The following is a 22,904-nucleotide window of genomic DNA, read 5'->3' on the forward strand; positions in this document are numbered from 1 at the left end:
ATCAGCAAAATTTATTATTTTCCTCTAATTTGAATCTCGTGGTATACGATTTATTTTTTTCGTAAGCGTAGTCATATTTTCTCAGTTTTCTTTCTCTCATTCTATACATCTTCGGCCACTGTTGAGTATATCATAGGCCGAAATCTTGATTTCGCGGTGTAAATGAACTGGAATGTCTACCAGATTTTTTAGTCTTGTCTATCTATATTTTTACCTAATATGCCAGCAGTAAGATTGTCAGGGACATTAATATAGGGGGTGTAACTTTGTTTACAATGTTTGTATCGAAATAATATAAGGCAGGTTGATTTCTAAAGGAATTTTTCCTGTAAATATTTTCTTACTGAAATTACATTGTTCCTTGGGGGAATTTAAAGGAAGGGACCTTTTTGTAACGTGAGTTACAGATTTCTTTTCTGGGAGCTTTATTATTTTCTGCTGTGCGTTGTATGTAATATGTATTTCAACAATAAAAGGTTATGCGTTAAATCGTTTCCATAAAAATAATTTGCCGAACGTGTTTTTGCCATATTAATGCCCCTGATCGAAAAAGTTGAAATTTTATTCTGTTTCAGATCGAGGAGCAGTAGGTTGGGAGTTTCTGAAATTGTAGATAATTCTTCTTTATCTAAAATATATTTAAAAGTGCCTCAATTTGTTAGTACTTAGCTTTGTTCTCTAGAACAAAGGAAAAAGCTAATTTGGACCTGAATTTGGTTTAGTTATTGCAATATTTTTTGTTCCAATGTTTTAAATGTGCAATTTCCAATTATTGAGGTCTTAAAACTTATGATTAGATACGATTTATTCTTAGAAATAGACTAAAATTTTTCTTTAACAATAATGCTGTCAACTTCCCATTCCTCTCAACCACCAATCACAAAGCAAGAACGTAAATAACATCGGTCTAGCCACGCCCACAACGGTGCTTGTTTAAAGAGACAGCCTTTGCGCAGACAAAATGCCAATGCTTTGTCCTCCTCATCTCTTCCAAGCTCTTTGAGGCAAAATTAATAAATACTGGACAATTTTCGAGACTTTGGTTAAAACAAACTTCCAACTTATTACTCCCTCGATTTGTAAGACTTAAAGATATCTAGACCTGGAGAAATAGCAGGAATTTTCAACAAACTACATCCCTGCTACCTCCCGGACATTTTTTTACACTTTACATTTTATTGTCGTATACTCCTGCTGGTCGCTGGAGGAAGGCTCTTTTGCCCAGGTTCATCAGCATCTGCCTGTTCCGGTTAGCGCCCTCTTTGGCCTTCTTCCTCGCTATCTCCAGAAGGAGCCGGTTGCGCAGAACATCCAGGGAGTTCACAATGGACAGAGAACCTCCTTGTTCTCCTAATCGGCCTGTCCTCTTGATCCTGCTGTCTAGGCCGAGGTCGTTCTGAAAAAAAGACCAGTGAGGTCAATTAACTACGAGGAGTTCCACTTAGCTATAGAAATAATTAAATTATATTAATTATAATTAATATAATTATATTATATTAATTATAATTAATTATATTAAATAATTAAATTAATAATTAATTGTGTAGTGGTAACCAGTAGTGACAATGTTTTTCTATACAAAGTTACGTATCTGTGACAGGCTTATAGACCGATCGAAATAACTCATTTAGAGGGAAAAAAATAAGAAAATTATTACCTGGACTTTTATAAGTGGAAATGGTAAAGGGGCTTATAATAAAAAAAAAAATAAATGCGTGAGCAGGGGAGGCGGAGGGTTGATTTGGGGGATTGAAAAGTTGTGAAAAATTGTATCATTGGATTTCTGGCGAAAGTTACGTCAAACAAAAAAGTGTCCAATACAAAGTTATAGATCATACAAAAATCTACAACTTTTGTAAAGGTCACTTTTTAAAATAACCTCGAAATTTCCGAGAAAAATGCGAAAAACGGGTTTTTTTCTTATTTTTTGTTTTTTATTTCTCATTTGCGCAAAAATAATTTAATTTTGACGAAACTTGGTGAAAGTATACCTTTCTGTGTCTTAAATATTTTTTAGATAGAAAAATCAAGAAGTTTCCGAGATATTCATTTTTTCCGGTCTGAAACACATTTTTTTTAAAGAACAATTCTACTTACGATTAGAAAAATCATCGTACGGAACATTTTTTTCGTTTTGACATATACTTTTTGGTGAAATAAAAAAATCTGGAATCACAGTTCAAAAACATGCTGAAAAATGCAAAAAAAATGACCTGCAACAATGAATTTTTCAGTAATTGTTGATAATTTGTTTAAATTTAAAAAAATTCAAAAACTGATTCAAAAAAAAAAATACAAAAAAAACTGTCTCATTATTTGACCCAAAACTTTATTTTTGTACAGTATTGCTATAAACATAAGTGAATAAGCGATTTAAAAAGTTGTGTTTTTTTTATACCGAAATATGCTGTTTAGAAAGTTTTAAAATTCCAGGTAGTTCCGGAAATAGGTACCCGGAAAAACCCGAAATTTTGCAAAATTGTTTAATTTTTTTTCTGGTTTTATTTGAAAACGAATTTTAAAATAAATTGCTAATTTACAATGCTACTTTTTTTCGCTATATACAATGGCGTCAACATTTTTACAATCCGACGTTTCGTCTTCGACGGGTTCAGGTTAATTTTTTTAAATACGTCACTGCTATTTTTATGATTATTCCAGAACTTAGACAAAAATAATCCAAATTTACCGACAGAACAAATATTGTTTCAACATGATGGGGTCTCCTCCACATTTTGCATATTTAGATTAAACTTTTCCTGATAAATGTATTGGACGCAGAGGGGCAATTGAATGGCCAGCTAGGTCTTCTGATATGACCCCGCTTGACTTTTTTCTGTGAGGTCACATAAAAAATGTAGCCTACAAAAATAGGCCGCAAAATATCGAAAAGTTGCAGGAAAGGATAAGGCATGAAATTTCCACTGTTCCTCCCAACACCCTTTTAGATTCACTATAAAATTTTGTTCGCTGAATTCATTACTGTCAGAAGGTAACTAGTGAACATTGAACACCTTATAAAATTCGTATTTATTCTTATAGGCCAATCATTATCATTTTTCGGGAAAAAAATACTATTAGAAGTTTCTCTGCGGAATATTGTTCAGAAACGTGTTATAATCAAAATATCAAAAAATTAACTCGAGACTAGTTGGGAAACTTTGTTAAAACAATGGTCAAAATTATGGAAAAGTGGTTTTTCGACTGGCGTAAAAAACTGTTATTCATAGAGAAAAAAGTTTATACAAAAAAGGTAGGTATTAAATAAATCTGTAAAATAAGACAAGTCCGATTAAATTCCGATAATTTGTTTATGCGCAAGAGCTCAAAAATGGTCGAAATTGCCCGCTTTTTTCAATTGCTAATAATTTATCCAATTTTCATCGCAGACACTTGTAATTCAGGATTTTTGAAGCTTTTTGCACCCTTAATAAGTCGTAAAAATTTCAGCCCAAAAACTTCATTAGCTTGGCGTGGGCGGAATTTGTTATCTAAGAAGATGCTATTTTCAATTCATTTTTCCCAAGCTCACAGGCATTGTAGAATTCCGATCATTAGTTGTTTTTGTACCTAAATAGTTGTATTGACATATGCATTTACTGATATTTTAATTTTTAAAAATGACTGAAAAAATGTTAATATTTATTACATCGTTAAGCGCGCATGCTAAGCCTCGCCTTCCCCACTCGTTCGCTAGACCAAGTAATAGAACGCATCGCCGCTATCTTCTTTTTCGAAATTAAATAGTTGAATTCACCTTAATGTTAATGTAGGACATGAAAATATAGCTCTTAATGTATACTCTCTCCAAATTTCGGCTCTTAATATTAATAATTAAGGTCACTGCGATTAAATAAATAAAAAAAATTATCTCAGCTTCTAATCAACTTACAACAACGATTTTTTTTTTAAATTCGAAGAAAACTAAAGTAAAGAGGTTACTATTTTATTTTATAATAATTACCTATCTTAACAATTTAAAAAATATTAACATTTTTTCAGTCAATTTTAAACAAATTAAATTTGAAAAACTAAATTCTCAGTAAATGCCTATAATACAACTATTTAGGTACAAAAACAACTAATCATCAAAACCCTACAACGCCTGTGAGCTTGGGAAAATGAATTGAATATAGCATGTTCTTAGATAACAAATTCCGCCAACGCCAAACCAATGGAGCTTTGGAGCTGAAAATTTTACCACTTATTAAGGGTGTAAAAAGCCTCAAAAATCCTGAATTGCAAGTGTCTGCGATAAAAATTGCATTAATTATTAGCAATTGAAAAAAAACGGCAATTTTCGACCATTTTTGAGCTCTTGTGCATAAACAAATTATCGGCATTTAATCGGACTTTTTTCATTTTATAGGCTTATTTAATACCTACCTTTTTTGTATAAACTTTTTTTCGCTATGAATAATAGCTTTTTTACGCGAGTCAAAAAACCACTTTTCCATAACTTTGACCACTGTTAAAACAAAGTTTCCCAACTAGCCTCGAGTTGATTTTTTGATATTTTATTTATAACAGGTTTCCGAACAATATTCCGCAGAGAAACTTCTAATGGTATTTTTTTCCCGAAACAGGCTCTTTCATGTCTATAATGACTGGGCTATTATAGAATTCTAAAGAAAATATTTGTTGTTTATTAAAACTTGTTTTCTTTCTTTTTTATTCTAGCATAACTATTAATTTCATAAAATTCAAAATATCCAGGACATTTATTAAAAAATAAAGTTTTTCGATTCATACATTTTAATCAACCCTGAACTACGATATTATGCTTTTTTATTTTCTGTAAAAAACTAATAATAAAAATAAATCATATCCATATCCTCCAGCTTATGTTATTTTCAAAATAAATATCCATAATTTGGTTACTTTCAAAGTTTGATTGATATCCCGATATGTGCTATATGAATTTTATTTAGAGTTTTGAGAAGAATTGAAATATGGAATAATATACAGGGTGTTCCATTAAAGAAAAGGCAACTTTGTTACGTCATGACTTTTTGACGGATCATTTATACTTAATTTTTTTTTATTGCAATAGATTTAGAAAAACTCTGTTTTATGATTTTATTTATCGATGGCTATCTTACTTTTAGCAGATAATCGACCGTTCCCATATATCAGCGACCCTGTATTTTTTGAGACTTATGTATTATTGCTAAACACTGCGAAAAAGTTCTAAATTACCTACATCGCGATTTTAAATTGTCAGAATCAGACGTTCCACAATGGTGCATATTTTTACGTCATCTGCATGCAGTTGAAATTTAAACGTTTTATGCTTTATGTGATTTATAAAACGTAATTAAATCTTCGGGTTATTCTGCCGGGAGAGGTATTTAGGTATTTAACGCGATTATAATATTTTAATCGCGTTAAATCGAATAGAAACAGAAAATAACGTGGGGGAAAGGTGGTTTTGCGGAAATAATTCCACAAACCTCTCCCCTGCTATTATTTTATAACTGTTGAAGTGCCTCTTGGACCCAACCCGTGCGGTTCGAAATAATAACCTGCCCCTGACCCACAAATCCCGTCTAAGGTATAGGGTAAGTAAGGGGTAATTTCAGTTCTACTTTTGATGTATTTGATTTAATAGTTTTGCTGACTACGCTACGTCATATACGTAATGTTACAAACGTAATAGTTTATATAATAAGGTCGATCCAGAAAGGAAAGACTTATTATGGTCCTATTAGGGTTAATACTAAACCGCAGTAGTGGTCTGTGACGATTTTTTTTTTTCGGAACAGCCACAAATCCAGTTGTTTCGTAAATATGCCTGTATTAAACAGTCTTTTATATGTTTTCCTACGATTCTGTCCAGCAACTTCAATCCGCCCTCCTTTACATTTAACTGTTCATGATTATTAAGTTAGTTTCCTTTAATTTAAATTCCATTTTTTCACCACACCTTCAACCGCCATGAAGATACTCAGCTTTGGGCTGTTCTGTTCGAGATGCAGCTATTTAGGAGGCTTTCGGCGTCATCGAAAACAAACCCGACTGAGCTTCGGTTTATTCACCGTTCACGCACACAGGTGAAGCTGGTGAAGATTCGAGCTGTCAGTATTGTCGATCGGATGATTTCTGAGAGCCTCGAGAACTGTACCATAGTATAGTATATATAGTATAGTTGGGTGGTTGGTAGGAAACTATTAAGAATAATAAATTGTACATTTCTGCTACATTTCTGTTATAATGTCTGTGCCTTTTTGTAATTGTATGATACCTACTTCTTCCATGAATAAAAAATAATTTCATCAGGTCGTCTGTGGTTGTTGATGAGCCGAGCGTTATTAAGTAAATAACTTAGGTACACAGTAATCGCCATATTGTTCCCATTTAAATCCATGAAACTATTTATTATTTGAGATGGAAAAACTCGCAATTAACTCCGCCAGAGATTATTGAATCAGCAAAGCAAATAGAGTGTAATTTATTACCAGAAAAATCGAAGAAGATATATCGACAAACATAAAAAATATATTGATTACCGTGCTGAAAATAACCTTGCCTTTTCCAGAAAATGTAACGAGCGGTCAAATAAAAACGTGTTCAAGTTGGTTCTGAAAATTTGGACGTAGGGCGTAGCGTATAGCAAATGAACTTAAACGTCATCTGTCAAAGCGCTATATCGCCGCTATCAATATGAATATTTTCGTTTTAAAAAGCGTTTAAAATGGTGTTTTCTCAAGAACAAGAAGTGTTTATCATAGAGTCCTACTTTAGAAATGGAAGCAAGATTGATGGAATATGGAAGTATTCTATTGAGGAATGTTGCATAGAATTTCAAAATCAATTTCCCGGCGTTGTTGAGTATAAAATTTTTCAAAGTGCAGTTCAGCGTTGTGTTAATGTTTTTCGTGAAACGGGCAGTGTAACAAGAAAAGAAGGAAACGGCCGACCTAAAAAGCGGACTGAAGAATTAAAAGAAAATTTCCAACAAATAATGGAAAATGCGCCAAGAACTTCTGTACGTGTTTTATCACAAATGGTGGGAGTATCAGTCGGTACCTGCCACACAGTGTTAAAAAAAGATTTGCGTTTGTTCTCCTATCGTTTAACTTGTCAGCAAGAACTTCATGAAGTTGATTTTCCGCGACGGGCTGTATTTTGTGAATGGTTTTTAAACAACTACGGTGAACTTCATAATATCACCTTTTTTTCTGATGAAGCCTGGTTTCATTTAAGTGGTTACGTAAACTCACAGAATATGAGAATGTGGTCTTCTGAAAAACCAGATAACTTTTTTGTCGAGGGCCCTCTACACGCTCAAAAAATTGGAGTTTGGTGTGCTCTCAATCGAAGGAGGATTTATGGACCTATTTTTTTTAATGGTACTCTTACTACGCAAAGGTATAGAGAAGAAATTATCGCTCCTTTTGTTAACCAGCTGGTAGAAAACGAAATTACAAACTTTTACTTTCAACAAGATGGCGCAAGGGCACATACGGCAGGCGAGACGATGAATATGTTGAGGGAAGTTTTCCAAAATCGACTAATAAGTCTCAATGCTGAACATGAATTTCCACCGAGGTCATGTGATATTACGCCGTGTGATTTCTTTTTGTGGCCTTACCTTAAAAACACTATTTTTGAACTGCCTATTCCTGATTTAAACCATCTGCAGGCTCGACTTATAGACAAGATTCGTGAAATTAACAATACAACGAGCATATTAGAAAATGTCTTTAATTCTTTGAGGAACAGGTGTGAAAAATGCTTGGAACAAGGAGGGGGACACTTTCCGCAGCTCCTTTAATTGTTTGTTATTGTTATAACGATTATTCTTTAAAATAAAGTTATATAGTCATTAACGTTATTGAAACTGACAGCTGCTATACAGCTCGTTGAGAAATGAGGTTAAGTTGGTCGCTATAAGCTACTCCCTACGTCCAATGTGTCAGAGCCAACTTCGACCACGTTTTTAATTGAACGCTCGTTACTATTGGTAGTAATATTTTTATAAATTAAGCAAAAGTATGAAATCTTCTTCATTATGGTCAATATATGCAATGCTCAGAGCTGCTTTGAATGTCTAACAACATCGATATTGAGAAGTATCTAAAATTAAAAGCATTCTTGAAACGGCAATCGGATGGATATCGTGCTAAAAAATCACTCGTCTTAGAAAAAGAAAAAATTAAAACATTTCTAATGGAGGCCCCCTGATGATACGTATCTTATCTGGGACGTATATCTACCATATGATGAATTATTATTATTGAAGATATGGGAAATAGGTTCCTGATCACTCTGCCAACCACAACAACAAAGAAAAAAAATCCTTTATTGTAAGCGAATATTTAGACATTATGTCCGAAATATAGTACATACTGCAAGACCTACACAAATAGATAGTAACAATTTTTTTTAATGTTCAAATGGCAAAGCATATAACCAATTAATAGGAATTCATAAATTTGGGAAAATGCCAAAACAAATTGCTTCGTTTCTCAAATTGAAAGATGCTCACGAATATACCGGACATTGTTCCCGTAGAACAGCTACATTATTAATAAATTCAGCAGTTGATATCACAACTGTAAAAATGCATGGTGGTTGGAAATCTTTGACGGTAGCTGAAGGCTAGCATTGAGGAATCCATCTCGTAAATCAGTTGTTAGCAAAATTTCCCTACTGCAAGTACATCAGGTGCTGGAAGGGATTTTTTAAATAATTCAACTGCTTTGGAAGATTCAATAGTTCATACTAGTGATAACATTTCAACCTACATAGACGAAGTAAATGTTTCAAAACAAAAAAAACAAGGGATATCCCTTACAGCTTTTTCTAATTTCACTCTAAATGTTTACAATAATAGTTATTATTTACATCAGTCGAGAACGATTTTGCGCCCGAGCGGAGCGAAGGCAGGCAATAGAGTCTGAGACTGGTAAATTATACTTAACTGCTGCGTGGTGTATCACATTTTATCTGCTACCACAGTTCTTTATGGCTCATGAAGTAAAGATTAGGTTCTATTTTTTGACATTTCTTTATCTTAATCTTGTCTTATCTTAATGGCATTTTGACATTATTCGAAATCTTGCAAAGTCACCTAGGTTGTTTGGATTTTGTCGTTTCTAAGGTGTTTACAAACAAAGCTACATAAAAGTTCCAATTTTGCTGGTTTTGAATTATTATTTCTAAATGAATGATTTTCAAATAGAAAATGCAGCTGCCTGCGAATTTTTATTGCCCCAGAAATATATCAATTTAGATTGAAAATTAAAACAGAAATTTCACCCCTTTTATGCGCTATCAAGCAGGTAGATGTTACAACTAACCAGTCTGCAAGAATACCCTTTCTATGATTCCTAATAAGATTGCACAGTTTTTGAAACTAGAACATCCCGAAACATATACAGACCATTCATTCCGAAGAACATCGGCAACGTTACTGGCTAATACAGGAGTTGATATGTTAGCAATCAAGAGACATGGCGGGTGGAAATCAGCCACAATTGCAGAAAGTTATGTTGCTGACAGTTTAAGTAACAAAAATGAAATAGCCGACAGGATTCTTTACAATGACACTTTAACTCCAGGTTCTAGTAGTACGTCGCATAATGCTGTTTTAATGGATCTTTCAGATATTCGTTATCGAATTTCGTTATCTTTCGCGACAGTAAAAATGATTCTAATGCTTAGGCAGTAAATGTGACACTTTAGTGCCTGACAGCTGACACTAAAACTATGCATTTAATGTCGATCGGGAAAAAATAAAAATCCACTGTTTTTAGTATTTGTTTATTTACGTAGCAACAAACATTAAACTACATATAAACGAAACAATGTATAAAATCCTATGATAATACAATAATAAAAAACCGAATCAGGCTCCAAATAAATAACTAAATAAGGTACAAAAGACAATACTGAAGTACATACTGTTCACATAATATTAAGAGAAAATGCTGCTCAGCAAATAAAATGACTAGAATCAGAATGGAATGTGCCTAGCTAGAACACGTATTTTAGAATTATCACTATATGTTCGGTAAACTTACAAACATATTAATTTTTTTTAAATGCTGGTCTAACTAATCAGATCTATTTTGAGTTAAGGGGTGGGGGCGGCGACGTCGTCGAACTCATAGAGAGTTGGGCTGGAAGTCATGAGCTCGGCGACGATCGCTTGGGGAACGGTTAGGGGCTGTGTTTATTGGATGTCCACCAGGTTCGCTAGGAATCTCCTGTTGTCCTCCAGCCTCTGTCGGAGCTTCTCCTTGGCGTAGGCGTTCCTCAGGCTCTGGATGGGGGCCTGGATCGACAGACTGGGCCTGTTCAGGTCGTAGTTGTACCTCTTGTTCCTGATTTTCTTGGGCTTCGTTATCTGCAAAGAGAGAGAACAAATATTAACAAAGTTCTTCTCAGGCATCCAATTTTGTGCGGCTTTTTTGGCGCTCTCGAGCAGTGAAACTTTTTAAAGTTGAATTAAAGGATTACTTCCTTAAGTTTTAGAAATAGTAAGAGTTTAATTTTGACCGTAATTCTACATCGACGGAAATGAGATTTTCTTAGGAAATCATGAGGTGTCTGTATTTAAATTTCATTTCCGTGAGTTGGAATAAAAATCGTTCATAATAATTTACAGTTCTTTGTGAAGTTTTAATTTCTTTATCTTACGGCGAATGAAGTGAAATATACAGTACGTGCCAATTNAAACGAAACAATGTATAAAATCCTATGATAATACAATAATAAAAAACCGAATCAGGCTCCAAATAAATAACTAAATAAGGTACAAAAGACAATACTGAAGTACATACTGTTCACATAATATTAAGAGAAAATGCTGCTCAGCAAATAAAATGACTAGAATCAGAATGGAATGTGCCTAGCTAGAACACGTATTTTAGAATTATCACTATATGTTCGGTAAACTTACAAACATATTAATTTTTTTTAAATGCTGGTCTAACTAATCAGATCTATTTTGAGTTAAGGGGTGGGGGCGGCGACGTCGTCGAACTCATAGAGAGTTGGGCTGGAAGTCATGAGCTCGGCGACGATCGCTTGGGGAACGGTTAGGGGCTGTGTTTATTGGATGTCCACCAGGTTCGCTAGGAATCTCCTGTTGTCCTCCAGCCTCTGTCGGAGCTTCTCCTTGGCGTAGGCGTTCCTCAGGCTCTGGATGGGGGCCTGGATCGACAGACTGGGCCTGTTCAGGTCGTAGTTGTACCTCTTGTTCCTGATTTTCTTGGGCTTCGTTATCTGCAAAGAGAGAGAACAAATATTAACAAAGTTCTTCTCAGGCATCCAACTTTGTGCGGCTTTTTTGGCGCTCTCGAGCAGTGAAACTTTTTAAAGTTGAATTAAAGGATTACTTCCTTAAGTTTTAGAAATAGTAAGAGTTTAATTTTGACCGTAATTCTACATCGACGGAAATGAGATTTTCTTAGGAAATCATGAGGTGTCTGTATTTAAATTTCATTTCCATGAGTTGGAATAAAAATCGTTCATAATAATTTGCAGTTCTTTGTGAAGTTTTAATTTCTTTATCTTACGGCGAATGAAGTGAAATATACAGTACGCGCCTATTTTTACTGAATTTATTCCATAATTTAGGAGCGTACTGTATTTCAGAGGTGTATCAAATTTCATTTATTAAAAAAAAATACTACAAAAAATATATAAAATCGGATGATATAAGGCTAAAGACTGATAAATACCTTCCTTATTTTTTTTACCTTTCTCTGTCTACAAATTTAAAGGCGGAAAAACATAAATACACACTGATTCCATGGCAATCTTGACTTTATCCATTACGGAGGGTCAGTAAAAAAACCAAAATATTGTGTTTGGTGTATATATTCGAAATGCCAATTTTTTTTTATATATTTCATTGATATCGCAACAAAATTTTCTAAAACTTTGTTCAAGATGGAAAAGTAAAAAAAATAAGGAAGTAGAATGTTTTGTGAATTATCCTGCACATAGAAATACACTAGAACCGTTTTAAGATTGACATTACGTCACGAGCGTGTCCTAATATCAAAGACAGTCGTAGCGAACGTGAATCGATACATTTTATTTTATTTATTTAAAAACTGGAAAACAATTATCTTGACTAAAAGTTTCACAATAATAGTTGTTTACATTTTTTCCGTAGGACAAGTCTGCCGCGTGCACACGTGGTATGCACCAGATGTGTAGCATTAGGTTAAGCGCTGTTGTCACGCTGTGATGAAACTCCCCAATATTAATACTCGCTGTATTTTGAAAACTGTTAATCTTACGCCCATCTAATATAAAACTGTATTGTTCATTTATGATTACTCTATCTCATGCTGAAGTAATGGCAGTCAAACTTCTTAGACCCTGTACATGTCTTCATAGTCTCAATCTATCACAGACGACCGTTCCAATATTTTAAGTGTATTAGAGTGAAAGAAAATTGGTGACGTTTGTTAGGTATTAGTTTTAGACTGTAGTTTGACTACCGCAGTTGAAACAAAACAGAGCTGACATTCAGATTAAAAATTTGACAGTGTAAGCACTAACTGTTGTTTATATTTTCTGAGCGTAGAAATATCGATTTTTTCGTAACCAGTAACACCAGTATTAAAATTTAGAAGATAACCAGATTTGGGAATTGTCAAGACGACATTTCAATTATATGAAAATAATGATTAAGTTGACTTGGATTTTTCGTGTTAGTTCATACGAATATTTCTTGTGACGCAATGGAAAAGATACAGCGGTTTTAGTGTAGTTTGTGGCTCAACATCAATTTAGTTATTTCGATCCTGTGTACGAAAATGTCGAAATGAATCATTCAACGCTCTGTGGTGATATAATATACAACTTATTTATTTACTAGATGACAAAAGCGAACCAGAAATATTGAAAACATATAAAATTGCACTTAAACGTACAGAAACCGTACCCTACTGTTTGATAAGAATTCTTTTCTCTTACCAGTTATATTGGGTGCCCAGGAACTGGTCGGTATCTTTCAGCCAACCTTATAGCATTAAATATCTCCATCAAAGCGTAATTCAAAAAGTTCGGTTATTTGCTGAACAGACCACGTATTTAACAAGTATTAGTTNTATCGATTTTTTCGTAACCAGTAACACCAGTATTAAACTTTAGAAGATAACCAGATTTGGGAATTGTCAAGACGACATTTCAATTATATGAAAATAATGATTAAGTTGACTTGGATTTTTCGTGTTAGTTCATACGAATATTTCTTGTGACGCAATGGAAAAGATACAGCGGTTTTAGTGTAGTTTGTGGCTCAACATCAATTTAGTTATTTCGATCCTGTGTACGAAAATGTCGAAATGAATCATTCAACGCTCTGTGGTGATATAATATACAACTTATTTATTTACTAGATGACAAAAGCGAACCAGAAATATTGAAAACATATAAAATTGCACTTAAACGTACAGAAACCGTACCCTACTGTTTGATAAGAATTCTTTTCTCTTACCAGTTATATTGGGTGCCCAGGAACTGGTCGGTATCTTTCAGCCAACCTTATAGCATTAAATATCTCCATCAAAGCGTAATTCAAAAAGTTCAGTTATTTGCTGAACAGACCACGTATTTAACAAGTATTAATTTTGATATAAAAACAACGAATTCTTGTTTTTTAGGCATTTATTATTACTAAGATGTGATAAAGGGGATGGTATTTTCATAGTTAAATTCGTTTACCTCGAAAGACGTTCATTTTATCGATAACAAGAAAGTACACCTTTTTCGTGTAATGAAGAATTAAAATCTTAAAAATGGCTAAAAAAATTAAAACAAGTCTATCTATATAGTTTTTAGGCCTCTAGGTAAATTAAATACATTAGTATGAATAGCATAGCGTTTATCCAAAAATTATCTAAGCTTAACGAAAAACAATAAATTTATAACGAAACATCGATTTTCAACTCCCAACTTCGAAAATTGACAACTGTGTATATTGTAAGCGAGAAGAAAAAAATATTATTTATATAAACCCATGAAATCATTTTTGCAAGATCTACTCAAATCCAAATGATTGGCCGTGATTTATTGGACACCCTATGTAACAAATAATTGTGTACAGCTTTTGTAAAATTTGCCCTCGCAGGATGTATCTACTTTTAAATTGGATGCCGAGGTGGATAATGCCCCAATAAAAACATGTTTATATCAAATATAAGTTGATAAATATCAAACATTAAAGGCAATAGGGCGCTTGTTTTTTGAACCCGTACAAAAAAAAACAAAACAATACATTTGTTTAATTTTGTTTTTATTACTGGCATACGGTCTAAACAAATATTTGAGGCAGTAGGGAATATTGATAAAATGAGTAATGGTGATATTTTCTTTCATAAAAATAATAAATAGTCGAATTAGATGATAAAAGTCAATGAATATTATTAATCTCGGTTCAGTTTTATTCGCGCACAGTGATGTTAACTTAGTGACACGTTTTAAGTGTTTATCTATAAAAGTCTATAAAAACATATTTAATTTTAAATAAACTTAGATATTTACTATTTCTGCAAATGTAATCTGTACGATAATTTAATATACAAAATGATGGAACAAAATTAATGTTTTTTTTTTCTATTTCAGATTTAAAAAAATCGCCGAAACAGTCAATTAGTAAATAGAAATTGTCACTTTCCAGCAAAATTTTCTATTTTTCGAGCCATGTTTGAAAGACCTATAACATTACCGACATTTTTTTTAATAGGACGCTCTATATTTTATAGTATAAATAGATAGCCCTTCGAAAGACAAATTCAGATATAAGGCTATATCTACTTTTTTATCATAGTTGTCAAAAAAATGTAAAAAATTGTGTTTTATGTCGTACTGACGACTATTTCAAACAATCGTGGTCTCTTCTGTACTTTAAAAAACTTCCCTACTCTTTTAATTTGTCAGTGTTGCGAGAAACAACTACTCCGAGGGATATATGCCTCTACCGGCAATTTGTAAGCAGATCAACAAAATTATTTCCACATCACCTGTGAGGTAGTGTTCCTAGTGTGTTTTAGTTTCTCCTGGAGGCTTAATCCAATATCTTTACAAATAAGAACAATTTAAATGAAAATAATAATAAAAATACATTTACCAAGTAACAACAATTAAACAAGAAATGAAATTAACGTTACGTATTTGCAGCAATTGTTCAAAATGCGAACCATCCACNTATTGGAGTCGGGAAAATCCTCATTGGATGGCAGAGACACATACCCAACACCCACAGAAATTAAATGTGTGGGCTGGAATAGTTGAAAACAGAATAGTAGGGCCTTTCTTCTTTGAAGGAACCCTTACAGGAGAAAGCTATTTAGAGTTTTTACAAAATGCCATTGTTCCAGCGTTTCCAGTAATTTTTCCTAACGATAATGACCCCGATATTCCTACACCTGGACTATTCTTATGGGGCTACTTAAAGTCCAAAGTGTACGTTAATAGACCACATAATTTAGAAGAACTCCAAAATTGTATTATAGATGAAATACACAGAGTTACCCCAGAAATAATTCATAATGTGCAAGAAGAATTTCTACACAAACTTGCGTATTGTCAAGAAGTCGGTGGATGGCAATTCGAACACTTAATTTAGGTAGAAAACTTAATGAATTGTATTTTCTTGACATAGGAATTATTATTTTTTTAATGAATAAAATTTACGTTTTCTACTTTCCTATGTAAAACGGCAACATTTTAATACTGTACTAATAAAGAAAAAAAATAGGGGGTTGCTATTTAAAAAAATTTCGATGACGTCATTACTCGACAACAAATGACGGTTGAAAATCGCCTTTTATGCTAAATTATGTATTTTTTAAATTAAAAGTCGAACTGTTCGAGGATTTTTCCCCAAAAAAATTTATTTCGTTTTTACTGAATTTATTCCATAATTTAGGCGCGCACTGTATTTCAGAGGTGTTTCAAATTTCATTTATTAAAAAAAATACTACAAAAAATATATAAAATCGGATGATATAAGGCTAAAGACTAGTTCATATTTGATCATACTACAAAAATTGTTGATGTATTGTTCACATAAATACTTTCCTTATTTTTTTTACCTTCCTCTGTCTATAAATTTAGAGGGGGAAAACATAAATACACACTGGTTCCATGGCAATCTTGACTTTATCCATTACGGAGGGTCAGTAAAAAAAACAAAATATTGTTTGGTGTATATTTTCGAAATACATAATAAAAATAAAATAAAAAAAATAATAAAAATTTTCTAAAACTTTGTTCAAGATGGAAAAGTAAAAAAAATAAGGAAGTAGAATGTTATGTGAATTATCCTGCACATAGAAATACACTAGAACCGTTTTAAGATTGGCATTACGTCACGAGCGTGTCTTAATGTCAAAGACAGTCGTAGCGAACGTGAATTCATTTGTTAAACGCGCCAAAAAGATACAATGATGGTTTACAGGGTGTTAGAAATTTGACTGCCTTAATATTAACAGACGATTGAATACATTAAAATAAACAAAAAAACCTTATATGGCATGGATCCTAAACTCAACCATTTCCGAGAAAAAAATGATCAAAATCTCCAATTTGATGTACAAAAATTCGATTAATTAAGGAATATTGACATAACTGCGTGCATAGAATACCATAAAATACAATGTTTATCACTTTTTTAACTTCTTTATGCTTAATTTTAAAAAATAATTAGCGTTGTAATAAATTTAAAATTCGATAAAATTCATATCGAGCAATATGGCAACGGCGCGGCGAATAACTCGACGTACTAGCTGTCCAGCAATACGCAATTTAGTTGGTATCTGGAATTGGACCGTGTCTGAGTGTTTTTTGAGTGCCACTATTTCCTTTCTTGATGTGTTTTCTAGCGAGTGCGTGTCGTGCGTGCATCGAAAATGGTGGTGGACATTTTGAGCATGTGTTGTAATTTGTTTTGTACTTGTGCGTTTAAAAATTACTGAATTTTGCTTTTTGGTAATTACCTAAATTATTTTTAATACGTATGATCAACTGGATGACGTGAATCTTTGGGTACTTTAATTAAATATTTTTCAATTTCATCTTTTGATTAAAAGTTAAGCTGCTGTTTCCGAGCTAAAATTTAAGCACAACACTATCTTCGTACTACAAAATCGATACCTTTTATTTTATTTATTTAAAAACTGGAAAACAATTATCTTGAAATTTACTAAATGTTTCACAATAATGGTTGTTTACATTTTTTCCGTAGGACAAGTCTACCGCGTGCACACGTGGTATGCACCAGCTGTGTAGCATTAGCTTAAGCGCTGTTGTCACGTTGTGATGAAGCACCCCAATATTAATACTCGCTGTATTTTGAAAACTGTTAATCCTACGCCCATCTAAAATAAAACTTTTTTGTTCACTTATGATTACTTTATCTCATGCTGAAGTAATGGCAGTCAAACTTCTTACACCCTGTACATGTCTTCATAGTCTCAATCTATCACAGACAACCGTTCCAATATTTTAGGTGTATTAGAATGAAAGAAAATGGGTGACGTTTGTTGGGTATTAGTTTTAGACTGTAGTTTGACTACAGCAGTTGAAACAAAACAGAGCTGACATTCAGATTAAAAATTTGACAGTGTAAGCACTAACTGTTGTTTATATTTTCTGAGCGTAGAAATATCGATTTTTTCGTAACCAGTAACACCAGTATTAAAATTTAGAAGATAACCAGATTTGGGAATTGTCAAGACGACATTTCAATTATATGAAAATAATGATTAAGTTGACTTGGATTTTTCGTGTTAGTTCATACGAATATTTCTTGTGACGCAATGGAAAAGATACAGCGGTTTTAGTGTAGTTTGTGGCTCAACATCAATTTAGTTATTTCGATCCTGTGTACGAAAATGTCGAAATGAATCATTCAACGCTCTGTGGTGATATAATATACAACTTATTTATTTACTAGATGACAAAAGCGAACCAGAAATATTGAAAACATATAAAATTGCACTTAAACGTACAGAAACCGTACCCTACTGTTTGATAAGAATTCTTTTCTCTTACCAGTTATATTGGGTGCCCAGGAACTGGTCGGTATCTTTCAGCCAACCTTATAGCATTAAATATCTCCATCAAAGCGTAATTCAAAAAGTTCAGTTATTTGCTGAACAGACCACGTATTTAACAAGTATTAATTTTGATATAAAAACAACGAATTCTTGTTTTTTAGGCATTTATTATTACTAAGATGTGATAAAGGGGATGGTATTTTCATAGTTAAATTCGTTTACCTCGAAAGACGTTCATTTTATCGATAACAAGAAAGTACACCTTTTTCGTGTAATGAAGAATTAAAATCTTAAAAATGGCTAAAAAAATTAAAACAAGTCTATCTATATAGTTTTTAGGCCTCTAGGTAAATTAAATACATTAGTATGAATAGCATAGCGTTTATCCAAAAATTATCTAAGCTTAACGAAAAACAATAAATTTATAACGAAACATCGATTTTCAACTCCCAACTTCGAAAATTGACAACTGTGTATATTGTAAGCGAGAAGAAAAAAATATTATTTATATAAACCCATGAAATCATTTTTGCAAGATCTACTCAAATCCAAATGATTGGCCGTGATTTATTGGACACCCTATGTAACAAATAATTGTGTACAGCTTTTGTAAAATTTGCCCTCGCAGGATGTATCTACTTTTAAATTGGATGCCGAGGTGGATAATGCCCCAATAAAAACATGTTTATATCAAATATAAGTTGATAAATATCAAACATTAAAGGCAATAGGGCGCTTGTTTTTTGAACCCGTACAAAAAAAAAACAAAACAATACATTTGTTTAATTTTGTTTTTATTACTGGCATACGGTCTAAACAAATATTTGAGGCAGTAGGGAATATTGATAAAATGAGTAATGGTGATATTTTCTTTCATAAAAATAATAAATAGTCGAATTAGATGATAAAAGTCAATGAATATTATTAATCTCGGTTCAGTTTTATTCGCGCACAGTGATGTTAACTTAGTGACACGTTTTAAGTGTTTATAAAAGTCTATAAAAACATATTTAATTTTAAATAAACTTAGATATTTACTATTTCTGCAAATGTAATCTGTACGATAATTTAATATACAAAGTGATGGAACAAAATTAATGTTTTTTTTTCTATTTCAGATTTAAAAAAATCGCCGAAACAGTCAATTAGTAAATAGAAATTGTCACTTTCCAGCAAATTTTTCTATTTTTCGAGCCATGTTTGAAAGACCTATAACATTACCGACATTTTTTTTAATAGGACGCTCTATATTTTATAGTATAAATAGATAGCCCTTCGAAAGACAAATTCAGATATAAGGCTATATCTACTTTTTTATCATAGTTGTCAAAAAAATGTAAAAAATTGTGTTTTATGTCGTACTGACGACTATTTCAAACAATCGTGGTCTCTTCTGTACTTTAAAAAACTTCCCTACTCTTTTAATTTGTCAGTGTTGCGAGAAACAACTACTCCGAGGGATATATGCCTCTACCGGCAATTTGTAAGCAGATCAACAAAATTATTTCCACATCACCTGTGAGGTAGTGTTCCTAGTGTGTTTTAGTTTCTCCTGGAGGCTTAATCCACTATCTTTACAAATAAGAACAATTTAAATGAAAATAATAATAAAAATACATTTACCAAGTAACAACAATTAAACAAGAAATGAAATTAACGTTACGTATTTGCAGCAATTGTTCAAAATGCGAACCATCCATATCGATACATTTCTGACAACTTCTATTAATGATTAATGGAATTACCTAACTAATTTCATGTGGTGGTTTTCTTTTAATTCATTACACCCGTTTTCTATTCGCTGCAGTAGTTGTGGTGGAGTAGAGTAAACTTTACTTTTCAGATAGGTAACCCCAAACATAGAAATCCAGGGGGTTTAGATCTGGCGATCTGGCTGGCCAAGAGACTGGATTCTCTGCACCATTATGGTTGACATTGGCATTCGGTCTTCAACCTATCCATCGCCCCATATAATTTTTAAGCCATTATTGTATTATTCTCCTAAAATGCGCAGGAGCACCATCCATTTGTATCCAGCTATTTTGTGGTATATTTAATGGAACATCCTCTAATAATTCAAATAGATGGTTTTCTAGAAAGTTTAGAAATGCTGGGAATTTAGATGGGGTGGCAAGAAATAAGGTCCGAATTATTCCGAGCCACACTTTCACAGAAAATTCATGTTGAAAAGATCTCGTCCGAATTTCATGAGGATTTTCTTGTGACCAAATATTGTGAAAATTCACTACCCCTCGCCTGGTGAACGTAGCCTCATCGGTCCAAAGTATTTCTAGTAAGAATTCTGGATTATGTTTTGACTTTAAAACTACCACTAACAAAAATTCAGGTGTGTCTACATCTCCCGGAAGTAAATTTTGCACAAGTTGTAAATAGTACGGATTTCTACCATCCTTATGTAGAACTTTTCAAATTTTCGATTTACTCAACCCAATGTTCTTAAAATTTCATTTCTGTGTCTTTCATTGCGCATTTTCCAAATATCGTTTTAACCCAAAAGATGAAAGCGACGAGTGTAAAGAATTTTGTTGATGTGCTTACAAATTGCACTTACTTTTAAGCATAAACATAAATATTCTTGTAATATGGTTAGAAGTATCCACCACAAAAAGATTGTATTCATATGAATATCTTGAGAACGGAGGGAAAAAATTCACGTTACCTTTTTTACGTATTTTGTACATTTGAATATAAATCCGTTACAATAGCTTGTAAGAAATACATAGAATTAAACTCTGTTCAGTGGTTTTTGTGAAAAAAAAAATTAAAATTAAATTGTAAATATCTCGGAAACGAAGCATTTTTCGAATTTTTGTCAAAGGACAAAAGTGTTTATTTTGGTTCATTTTACAACAAAAAACTATTTTCAGAGCCATTCGGCTAGTAATTTTTTTTTACAACTTTTTTGTTTATAACAGTTGACTGACCACGCCGAAAAATATAAAAAAATATGTAAATTATCAGAAAAATACACTATAAAATAAAATTTGTTTTAAAAATTTAGTCGGTTACCTTCATTTAGAAGCATCTTTTTAGGGGTGAACCGCTCGTCTATTAGAAGGGATATCTATTTATACCATAAAATATAGAGCGTCCTATTAAAAAAAAAATGTTGGTAATGTTATCGGTTTGTCAAACGTGGCTCCACAAAAAATAGAAAATATTTTAGAAAAGTGACAAATTCTATTTACTAATTGACGTGTTTCAGCGATTTTTTTTAAATTCAAATGGAAAAAAAAAGTGAATTTTGCTCTATCATTTTGAGAAACAAGTGTATGTAATTAAGATTTTCGTTCTAATCACCACATAGATCGTCTACATTTATAAGATATTTCTAAGTAGTGCTAAGTGCAGTAACTTAAATGTGTTGTGTTGCTACATACAGCTTCACTTAACCAGTAACTGGGAATGTCTTATTAAAAACTACATAATACGTTGAGTGACTCATCATTTAAGTAAAACTGTATCTGTCAACAATATTAGTGTACTGTGACTTGTGTACAAATTTACATGCCGCGGTACATGCTGCGGCCAATTATTCTACTTTCTACTTTTTAAAACAACTTGGCAATACTTACACGAGCTTTTCGTTTGGGCGATCCCCGTCGCACAGTAAACTAATATTTACTGAAAGTAGTTAGCACCCACCACAAACACAAGTATGTAATATGAATGTTTTAAGACGGAGAAAGTCAATTTATTTTCATCCCCGTGTTTAGTTTGGTCCTCGGGTTGACGTAGCTGCGCGCAGAATTGTACGCGTCCCGCCAATAAAGCCAATATTATTTCTGAGTGGACAAATATTTATCGAAGATACACTTCGGCGACGGTTTCAATAAGATAGTAATCGTATTATAACATCACATGTCGGTACGTGATCTATCACGGCCATCACGGCTACGCGCTTCTTCGAGGGCTTTCCAATGTATCTCATTTCCAGGGTTATTGCTAGCGCTAGTGCCATTTATTACGCCTTTTGCCGGCAGATTGCCGAAATACGCGAGCTGTTTCCGTTCCGAAAACATACGTGACGAAGAAAACAAAGCATGTTAATGCAATAAATAGTCTTGTTATTTATTTAATTTCATTTGAATTAATGAAGTAATGTTGACAAAAGAAGGAAATTTACACTTTTTAATCATTGTCTGTTGGACATTCTGCTGCAGGGACAACGTGGTAGATGTCGAGATACTACAGGACCTTTATAAGTGATTACTAGAGAGCGGACAATGTGTGTCTTTAACCCGAAGAATAAGCCAAATTTTGGTAGAGATGTGTACGCGTTCAAAAATGTATTGTGTATAAACTATGCAAAATATAATTATTATGTATAGCAAATATATCGTATTATCCTCGCGAAGATTTGTACCCTTTATTTAAAATCCATAAATCATGTGAACAGGTTAAATAACGAGAAAATAATTAAGTTAATTTAGTTCTAAAGAAATGAAATGACACTCGCGCCCATCTCTAGTCCATCCGTCGACATCGGTTGCGTTTATCGAATTCCTATTGGTCAGAATTCAAACTGCAGCCCTGTTATGAATGGAGCGTGAGTTGGACTATTCTATCATGTGCGTCGCCTGAGGCTATTCGTTACATTGACTCCTAATTTCCAATTAAAAGAACGACACTATTTTTAACCGAACTTTATTTAATAAATATGTAGTATACAATTTCTGATTTTCTAAATATTTTATAACGCCTAAAAATGTATGTACCGTGGAATTTTCGTGAATTATCACGTAAATTTCCGATGCATACCCGACACGCCACTGCGTCATGGGTAATGTATCTAGGTTTATGAATGACATATCTATGTTCAAGGTTAAAGTCACAAATTGTCCGCTCTCTGGT

At 32.9% G+C, this 22,904-nt stretch overlaps 1 protein-coding gene across 2 annotated transcripts in view; it reads right to left on the minus strand.

Annotated features, from left to right (window-relative positions):
- Positions 1–913: 913 nt before the first annotated feature.
- LOC108917563 (diuretic hormone 44) overlaps positions 914–22,904 on the minus strand; it is a 57,548-nt gene continuing 35,557 nt past the window's right edge. The window contains exon 4 of one of the 2 annotated variants that reach the window (XM_018724224.1): positions 914–1,396. In XM_018724224.1, coding sequence (XP_018579740.1) covers positions 1,169–1,396 — 228 coding nt within the window. In that variant the 3' untranslated portion in view covers positions 914–1,168. Of the gene's footprint in view, positions 1,397–10,711; positions 11,236–22,904 lie in introns of those variants that run through there. The other variant, XM_023454429.1, reaches the window with a different exon arrangement.

This window comes from Anoplophora glabripennis, unplaced genomic scaffold (genome assembly GCF_000390285.2).
Source record: "Anoplophora glabripennis isolate ALB-LARVAE unplaced genomic scaffold, Agla_2.0 scaffold80, whole genome shotgun sequence".
Lineage (NCBI taxonomy): Eukaryota > Metazoa > Arthropoda > Insecta > Coleoptera > Cerambycidae > Anoplophora > Anoplophora glabripennis.